The 9716-nt window shown below is 38.6% G+C and overlaps 1 protein-coding gene across 2 annotated transcripts in view; it reads left to right on the top strand.

Moving 5' to 3' along the window:
* DDX50 (DExD-box helicase 50) overlaps nt 1–5640 on the top strand; it is a 38364-nt gene extending 32724 nt beyond the window's left edge. Inside the window, exons 14-16 of one of the 2 annotated variants that reach the window (XM_032423761.1) lie at nt 749–883; nt 2009–2053; nt 4053–5640. In XM_032423761.1, the coding sequence (XP_032279652.1) occupies nt 749–883; nt 2009–2053; nt 4053–4331 (459 nt within the window). In that variant the 3' untranslated portion in view covers nt 4332–5640. The remainder of the gene's footprint in view (nt 1–748; nt 884–2008; nt 2054–4052) is intronic. The other variant, XM_032423760.1, reaches the window with a different exon arrangement.
* Nucleotides 5641–9716: the final 4076 nt, after the last annotated feature.

Genomic DNA, 9716 nt, shown 5'->3' on the forward strand with positions numbered 1-9716 from the left:
GCCACTCTTGATCTTGGGGTTGTGAGTTCAAGCCCCATGTTGGGTGTAGAGCTGACTTAAAAAAAAAAACAAAATTATTAGATGAATCCCTTCCTGTATCTTCTTCATGTTGATCCTTTTGCTGTCTAGTGAAGTTTTACAGAACAAGTAATTTTTGGATATGCAATAGTCCTTCAAAAGTTTAAAGAGATCTATGTCTTCTTGTTTTTCCACTCCAAGCTAACTTTGACTCTTTCAGCATTTCCTCAGTTCTTCACTACTTTATCTTTTCTCTGGTGCTCTAGTTTAATTATCTCTTAAAGCATGTTGGTTAGAATTAAATATATAGTCTTTACAGAAATACAAAGAAGAATGATCTGTAAACATTAGTCTTCTATTAATATAGTTTTAAAGAAGTTATTTTTGGGATGCCTGGGTGGCTCAGTCGGTTAAGCATCTGCCTTTGGCTCAGGTCATGATCGTGGGGTTCTTGGAACAAGCCCCGCATCGGGCTCCCTGCTCAGTGGGGAGCCTGTTTCTCCCTCTGCCTGCCGCTCCCCCTGCTTGTGTGCTCTTTCTTGCTCTCTCTCTCTATCAAATAAATAAATAAAATCTTTATTTAAAAAAAGTTACTTGTTTTGGCAGCCATGTTATACTGATGGCTCATGAGAAATGTACAGTGACGTCATGAAGGGCTGCAGAGTTAGAACTTCATTGTCCTGCTGCTGCTGCTTTTTTTCCAAAGATAATGTGACTTTTATTTCTTAAGGGGTTTGTCACCATGACTTTGGAAAGCCCAGAAGAAATACAGGATATCAGCTGTGCATGGAAAGAACTTAACAGAAAGCTGAGTAGTAATGCTGTATCCCAAATTACCAGAATGTGCCTCCTAAAAGGAAATATGGTAGGTTTTTCTAGACAAGGAAAAGCTTTTCAGTCAACTCTAAATGTCTAGCAGATTTTGTTCTTTCTTTTTTTGAAGTCTAATGAGATGAATAACACAGTTTTCTTGTGTGATAGTTTGTTTCCCGTTGTAAATTTGGGGAGTTATGTAAATAACCCATTCCTCTAGAAAGCTGTAAGTCATCCTGCTTAGTTTGTGTAATAACCAAGTTATCCAAGTTTCTGCTCTTGGATACATACTGTGTGTGGTTGTGTGTGGTGTTTTATTCTGTGACTAAGTAACTTATGATTTCAATAGCTAAACAACTCTGTTATTTAGAGAATACTCAATATTGACTTTTAAGTGGCCTCTATTGGTTGTTAATGAGGATAATTAAGTAAGTTAGTATTTTAATACATTTTTGAAATAGCAAAGTTAAAACCATCTCTAATCTTAGTGACTCTGTTTCTTTAATGGTTTGAAAAAAGATATTTATTTATCTAACTTTCCTACATAGGCTTATTCTAGCCTAGAATTTATTATCTTGATTGTTTATTAGAAAGAATCATTTCTCTCAAAGTTTACTGTTACCATCAAGAATGTTTTGTGGCAAGTATGAGACAAATATACTCATTCAGAAAAAATGTGGAGGGGAGGGAAAAATATAACAAGATCCTTAAGCCAAACTAGTTGCCGTACTTGAGAATTAAATTAACTTTCAATTTATTGGCAACCAGGTCCAAAAAAGAAACATCTTGGGTTATACCATTCTTATTATCTGATAAACACTGCAGCTCTTCAGGATAGAAACAAACTTTTCGGCACTAAATTTTTCAAGGAATTTATACATTAAACATTACAGTGTCTACAAGAACTTTTCTGAAGAATACTCTACATTCTTAGTAGTAGTAGTAGATTCCTGTTAGATACTGTGTTTACTTTTCAGACTTAGAAAATACAATAAGCAGCCACCCTGTGTCATGCATTATTATATGTTAGCTGTTTTTAATCTTACAAACATTCATGGGACACACCCTATCTTTTCCCTTTTTTTTAGCTACTATAAAATTACCAGCAAGTATTAGTGTATTGGTAAAAAATCAACTCATCTGCATTTGAATAAAAATGTTTTCATTTTGCTTTTAGGGTGTTTGCTTTGATGTTCCCACAACTGAGTCAGAAAGGTTACAGGTATTTCTAAAATTTTATCTGTTAAATAATTGAGTGTGTTTCTCTAAAAAAATAGGAATTTTTAAAAAGTGACAATATCATTATTATGCCGAAATCAGTTAACGATCCTTAATGTAATATATCTAGTCTGTATCATAATTTTTTTTTTTTTTAAAGATTTTATTTATTTGAGAGAGAGAGAATGAGAGAGAGCGAGTACATGAGAGGGGGGAGGGTCAGAGGGAGAAGCAGACTCCCTGCCAAGCAGGGAGCCCGATGTGGGACTCGATCCAGGGACTCCAGGATCATGACCTGAGCTGAAGGCAGTCGCTTAACCAACTGAGCCACCCAGGCGCCCTAGTCTGTATCATAATTTAAAACATTTTTATTATGAATAATTTCAAATATAAAAAACAGAATTGCATGATGAATATTCATGTACCCATCACCCAGCTTCAACAATGATCAGCTCATAGCCAGTTTATGGTTTCATGTCACTTCCATCCATTTTCCCACTCTCCTGTATGTATGCTTTTTTTTTTTTTTCAAACTCAGCTTTGTCTCTTTCTCTTCCATATTATACTAGGAGAAAGTGACAACAATATTTTATTTAATGCTTAAATAAACTTAAAAATTCCAGTATAGTTAACATACAGTGTTACATTAGTTTCAGGTGTACAACACAGTGATTCAACACTTCCATATGACACCTGGTGTGCTTAAATAAATTTTTATTTTTTATTTTACACAAAGTAAGATTAAGACAGAAACAAATACCATATGACTTCACTCATACGTGGAATTTAAGAAACAAAACAAATGAACAAAGGAAAAAAGAGCCAAAAAAAATAGATTTTTAAATACAGAGACAAACTAGTAGTTGCCAGAGGGGAGGTGGGTGGCAGTTTGGGTGAAACAGATGAAGGGGTTTAAGAGTTGTATGTATTCTTTTGAAACAGATTGTAGGTATTCTATCATTTCAACCCATAAATATTTCCATATACCTAACTATTAGGGAGACTTTTTTTTTTTTTTTAAAGATTTATTTATTTATTAGAGCGTGCAAGCAGGGGGAGGGGCAGAGGAAGAGGGAGAGAGAGAATCCTCAAGCAGACTTCCCGTCGAGTGCAGAGCCCAGCTCGGGGCTCGATCTCACGACCCTGAGACCATGACCTGAGCCGAAATCAAGAGTCGGTAGCTTAACCAACTGAGCCACCCAGGTGCCCCCTCAACAGGGTATTTTAATATTCACTTTCCTTGACAACTCATGATCACAATGAATAATAGTAAATGTAGCAGGATATAACATGGTGATGCTCTTATGAGCTGCTGATTTGCATAATCTTGAGTTTTTTACTCCGATACCAAATTATTTCCAGTGGCTCCATATTTTCAACAGGTTTTTAGTCTCCATCATTAGCTCTCACTTCTTGCTTCTGTCAATATAACCACTGAAAGCAGTGCACTACTTATTAGTGGCCTGCTTGTTTTGTGCCAAGAAATCAGTGCTCTCTTATTTATTTTTTAATTTTAATTTTTAAAAAATATTTATTTGAGAGGGAGTGTGTGAGAGTCGGGGGGAGGAGCAGAGGAAGAGGGAGAGAGAATTTCAAACAGACTCCCCACTGAGTGCAGAGCCTGATGCAGGGCTCGATCTCATAACCCTGAGATGATGACCTGAGCCAAAATCTAGAGTCGGATGCTCAACCGACTGAGCCACCCAGGCACCCCAGTGTGCTCTCTTTTAGAATGTATAAACTGAGTGTGAAATTATGAGTCTCAAAATGAGCCTGAGAGTTTCTCCTAACACTAAAATTTAGGAACTTTAATGAATGAGCTTTGAATATGTTTTTGTTTTTGTTTTCTGGTTTTCAGTTTTGTTTCAGATACTTTGAATTTAAATGGATAGATGGCCTTTAGCTAATAGATGATGGATATTAAAAAAGAATTTTCTGTACTCATATGCTTGCTTATGGTTTCCATTTTGCATTTATATTAATTCTCTAAATTCCCCCAACAGGCAGAGTGGCATGATTCAGACTGGATACTTTCATTGCCAGCCAAGTTACCCGAAATTGAAGAATATTATGATGGAAACACATCTTCTAACTCCAGGCAGAGGAGTGGCTGGTCAAGTGGCCGGTCCGGCCGGTCGGGCCGGTCAGGTGGTCGATCTGGTGGCCGGTCAGGTAGACAGAGTCGACAGGGAAGTCGGTCAGGAAGTCGACAAGATGGTAGAAGACGAAGTGGGAATAGAAATCGATCAAGAAGCGGGGTCCACAAACGGAGTTTTGACTGAGTATTTGATAGTTAATCTACCAGTGTGAGCTTGCCTATTTCTGCCTAATCATGTACATTATCCACCAAAAATTAGGTCATCATAGTTGAGGTATGTGTCTGCTCTTTGCAAAGAAGTTGGTCATATTTTTTTAAAAAGTATTTCGCAAGAATGGTTGTAAACAAATCTACTTATCCAGTTATACCTTTGAATAAAAAAACTCCTTTTATTGTCTCTTTTCACTGTGCGTTAAGAATTTTGTCAATGTAATCTTCTACAGGTTCTTCTAAAACAAAACAGTCAAATTAGTCTTACTTAAGATAACTTGCATTTTGCAAAATGTAGTGTATTTGTATTCAGGTCATTCCTTCCATAGGATACGTAGTAGAAAATAAGAAATCCTTTCTACATTAAAGGGCTATAGAAACTGGTGACTTGATTGGTTAGGTGTAGCATTTAAATTCTATATATAGTTCATTAAAAGGGTGTGCAAGCACTGTACACTCAATAATTTATTCACCAGATAATGATTGAAGTCTACTGTGTGCCTATCACTATGTTAATCATTAGGGATATAGTGGTGCACAAGGCACAGCACTATCCTCAAGGAACTTACAGTCTAAAGACAGTCAAGCAATTATGAGTGAGATTAACATCTGAAGAGTAAAATAGGTAGGTATGGAATGCTAAGGACCCAGTTGGGGTGCACCAAACCAGTCTTGGAGTCAGAAAGGCTTACAAGTGGTGATACCCAAAAGAAGAAGTTAAACAACAGTATCTGTTGATCTAAGCAAGTATGTGTATGGTGGGAAGAAGAGTTTAGAAGGGAGAGGGTTTGCAGGCAGGGAGAACAGCATATGCAGATACCCAGAGCCAAAGAATACCATAGGAAGTCTGAGGACCTACAATTAGTTTAGTATGGTTTGCATATGACAGGCAGAGGATAGGAATAAGAGAGAATGATAGTATTTAACAGGGACCAGATCTTAAAGGCCTTCTGTGCATTGTTAAGTTTAAACATTCTCTTGAAGACAGTGGTGAACCATTAATACATTTAAAGTAAGGAGTAACATGATGAGATCTGTGTTTTAGAAAAGATTATTGGCTGCACTGAAGAGACTGGATTGGAGAAGGGCCAGACTGGAGGTCAGGAGACCTCTTAAGTTGCTGTTGGAGTAATCCAAGGTAGAGGTGATGGTGGTCTGCACTAATGTTAGGTAACATATTTTGACTGATAATAACTGAGGCATTTAAGAGCTTACTACTTGTCCAGAATCACAGCTGAATAATAGGTAGTGGAGTGAGGATTTAAACCCCGAGAAGTCTAGCTTCTGAACCAGCATTCTTAACCACTGTGCTAAATAGCAGTGGTGACATGAGAAACATGGTTAGATTCCAAAGTTTTTTTGTTTAGTTTTTTATTTTATTTTTTTTAGTAATCTCTACACCTAATGTGGGGCTCAAACTCAGTGACCCCAAGATCAAGAGTCACATGCTCCTCCAACCGAACCAGCCAGGCACCCCAAAGTTGTGGGAAATAAAATTGTTAGGACTTAGTGCTTGATTGAATTGGAAGATGAGAGAGATGCAGAAGAATGAAACAGATTTTTGTCACTGAGATAAGCTAGTAGGAGGAAGAACAAGAAAAGTTACATGGGGAGGGAAGGGGGATATGATTAGTTCAATATTAGATATATTTTAATATTGAATAGCCCATGAGATAATAAAAGATGTAAGAAGAGATAAACAGTAGGCAGTTGGATTTATAGGTTTGAAGGAGGAGAGAGATCTGTTGTAGAGGTGTAAAGATTTGGACATAATTTTTAAAAATGTTAATTGTAGTTAAGGCAGTGGAAGAGATTATCTAGTGAACGTATAGTAAGAAAAGAGGACTAAGGAGGGAACCCAGAGGCAGACTAATGTATTTACTGCATAGCAGAGGAAGGGAATCCCATCATCATCAAGAAGAGGTGAGAAGGCAGCAGAAAGCCCAGGAGTGTGAGGCTTTCCAGGGAACCAGAAGAAGAACCTGAGATGGCCACTGGATTTGGTAAAAAGAAGACATTTGACATGGGGAGCAACCATATTAATAAAGTATGGAAAGTAGAAACCATTTAGCAGTGGGTTCAGCAGAAAATGAGAGATAAAGAATTAGGGACAGCAAACATGTCTTCCAGAAATTTGGCTGTGAAGTAGAGAAGAATAAGCTAAAGCTGGATGTAAAAGAAAGGACAGGAGATGACAGAATTTTTTGTACATGTGTGTTGGGGGAGGATGAGGGAAATTAGAGCATGAACTACTAATATGGGAAGGAGTCAAAGGAGGGAGAAAGAGAATATATGATGGAGCAAGATTCCTATGAAGACCCAGAAGGATGAGCTTAAGCACACACTGGAGATTTTAATCATAGATGGTTGAAGCACATCTCTAACATTTTGCCAGGAAGAAAGTATGTTTATCATGTAGGTGAATTTGCAGGTGTTAAGGTAAAAAGATGACAGATTGCCTGCCTGATGTCTTCTCTTTTTTTCTGTGGTATTCTTTCATGATCGTCTGCTGAAGGTGAAGAGGAAAGTAGTAGGCTAGGAGATTTGAGGAGACTGGAGAAATGCTGAGTATCAACTGTAGAAAAAGATGGAGAGCTTACTAGGCAAACTGGGGGTCACGGGCAGCTTTGAGGGTCCAGTTGAGATTAGGAACAATGTGTACTGGCAGCAATTAGAGTACTTGAGTGATGTCCTGTAGTACTCAATATTCTGTTGTAGGAATGGAGATGGGAGATGATTGATCCAGGATTGGGGTTTGCTCTATGAGATGAAAGGATGACAAGGTGAAGATGTTAAGGACTTTGGCAAAAGTGACTGGAGTAATGTCTATGGAGTCTAGACTGCCTAGGGATTGAAGTGGAGGTGGGGTTGATAGGGAGAATGTAGAAGGGGCGAGGGACTGAAGGTCACTGAGAGCTCTCTGAGATTTCAAGAGTGGAGCAGTTGGGGACAAGACAAGTGCAGGGTTTGTTAGTAGGCCTGTTGGGGTAGAGGTCATTTCATTTGAGATGGTCAAAGAGCAGAGAAGCTAGCGTGGGTGTTTTCATGGACAATGAAGTCTCCAGGACTGAGGACGGAGAGGAAGACTAAGCCAGGTACCAAACTATCAGTGAATGGTGGAGGTTAAATTACCTGAACGAGGAAGGGTATAGGGTGGTATTGTCACACATCTTCAAAGGGACAAGGACATTTACATGATACTGAAGGAGTAATAGTTCAGAAATGGTTTTGAGGAAAAGAAGACACTGATACCAGGGTACATGGGATGTGAGGGAATGAGCAACATATGCGTGGGAAAGTTGCAGGAGGAGAAGTTTTCAAGAAGAGCCAGATTTCAGTGAAGCCCTTAATCAGTGCTAGATTAAGAAAGGGAGAAATTCTGATTATGGGAAATGGGGTTCCAGATAACTATGACTAGGGGAGAAAGTCTCAGCTCTGCATTTGAGTAGTTGTGAGCTCTGGATTCATACCGAAGATGAAAGAGGGGCTCCATTCCTACAAATGTGCATGAGTACTAGTAATTTAGTCAGAATAAGTTGTATACCTACAATGTCCCAGGCACTATGGTTGGGGTACAAAGGTGAGTAAGGTGTGCCTAGTCTCTGCCCTCAGGAGCTCAGAATCTAGTGAAATAGGTGGACACATAAACTTAGGCCCACGGCAGTGACTAAGTGCAATAATTTGAGAGCTCTGCACAAGGGCACCTAGCCCAGCCCAGGAATGGGGGTGGGAGTTTAGAGAAAGCTTTTTGGATGTGATGATTGAACATGAATTAAGTCAGTTAGAAGAAGCAGGGAAGTGGGAATGGAAGGCCAGAAAAGGGCACAGAATAGCTAATAAAACAAGATCTAAGTATGGTGAACTGTAAGTAGCTCTCATTGCTGGGATGCTGGCTATGAGGAAAGCAGTGATGAGAATAAGGCAAGAGTCCTATCTTGGAAGGCTTTGTAGGCCTTATTTTGGACAGCCATTGAAGGGTTTCAGGGAAGTGAGTGAAAAAGAAAAGCATGTAGGTAAATGCTAGCAGAGTGGAGGTAGATTTTAGGGGTCCACTTGCTAAAGGCTGGCTTTCCTATTAGCAAGGGAAGTGGGGCAGGTCCTGACAAGATTAAGTAATAGCTTTCCATACCTTCTGAAGAAGGTGGGGGCAGAATTCTCAGCTTTGGGCTGCATTCAGCCCCTTATTTTGCTCCTTTCTTATAGAGCCCAGCAGCTTCATGCTTCCTTTTGGCTATTCAGATCCTTCTGTTGGGTACTCTGTGCCTAGTGTGGTCACTTAACAGCTATTTGAATTTAATTAAGCCAGTTACCCTGATCTTCAATTTTTGAATTTGTAAGTATCTGTTTTATTCCCTTCAGCATTAGAAATTTGAATGAGTTCACATTTAGGTGTGAATGTCTGAGAGCTTCCTCTCACACTGTTTTTGTTTCATATGTTTTGTGGGTAGTGCTTAATAAGTTTTTTTAACCATATTTTTTCATATTAGTAATGTGCTTCCATTGTTGAAATTTTGAAAAAATAGAGAAGCAAATGGAAGAAAATAAAAACCATCCATAATCACATCACTTAGATAATTACAGCTAACATATCATTGTGTAGATTTTTGAATCACTGTGTGTGTGGGTGTATGTATGCAGACTTTTTGAAATAGAAATTCTCCCCCCAATTTTATGAAAATATGACATTATCTACATCAGAGGAAACTGGGCTGGCAGAATCAATATCCAAACAGAACTTCACATTTCCAATCAAACGTATATATGAGACCCATTTTTTTTCCACTTGTTACTGAATTTTATACTGATAACTAGATTTAATATGGTAATTTGGCTGCCTTTGAGCCAGAGAGGACCTTTGCATGCTTCCTCTTAGATTTTGGCCTTATGCCTATGTGCAGGTATATTACAAAGGAACTTACATAGTTTGTAAGCCTTGACAACAATTTTCCATTAAGTAGTGTTCTGGGCTTACTCTCTTATTGATAATAAAAATGCCCCTGTACCGTTTATAGCAGTATCATAGCAGTATCACAGAGGTTCCTTGAGGCAGGGACTGGGCTTTCACTTAGGTACTCCAAAGTCTGAAGTACAATGTTGGAAGTCCCAGATGTTAAGCCTTTTGTCGGTTGGTTGGTTGCATTCATGCTTGCTCCCCCTTCTCCCACACCTAATACCAGGATGATTGAATTGCTTTCCTGCCTGGGCATATAGCTAAAATTTGTTTCAAGGGGTTCCTTCCTCTCCCCCACCTCCAACATTGCCATTTTAATGGTCAGTCAACATTTAGTGTCAATCTATGTGCCTATGTACCAGGTGCTGTTTGAAATCTTCAGGATACAAAGGTGGATAAATCAAGGCT

This window comes from Phoca vitulina, unplaced genomic scaffold (genome assembly GCF_004348235.1).
Source record: "Phoca vitulina isolate PV1807 unplaced genomic scaffold, GSC_HSeal_1.0 scaffold29, whole genome shotgun sequence".
NCBI lineage: Eukaryota > Metazoa > Chordata > Mammalia > Carnivora > Phocidae > Phoca > Phoca vitulina.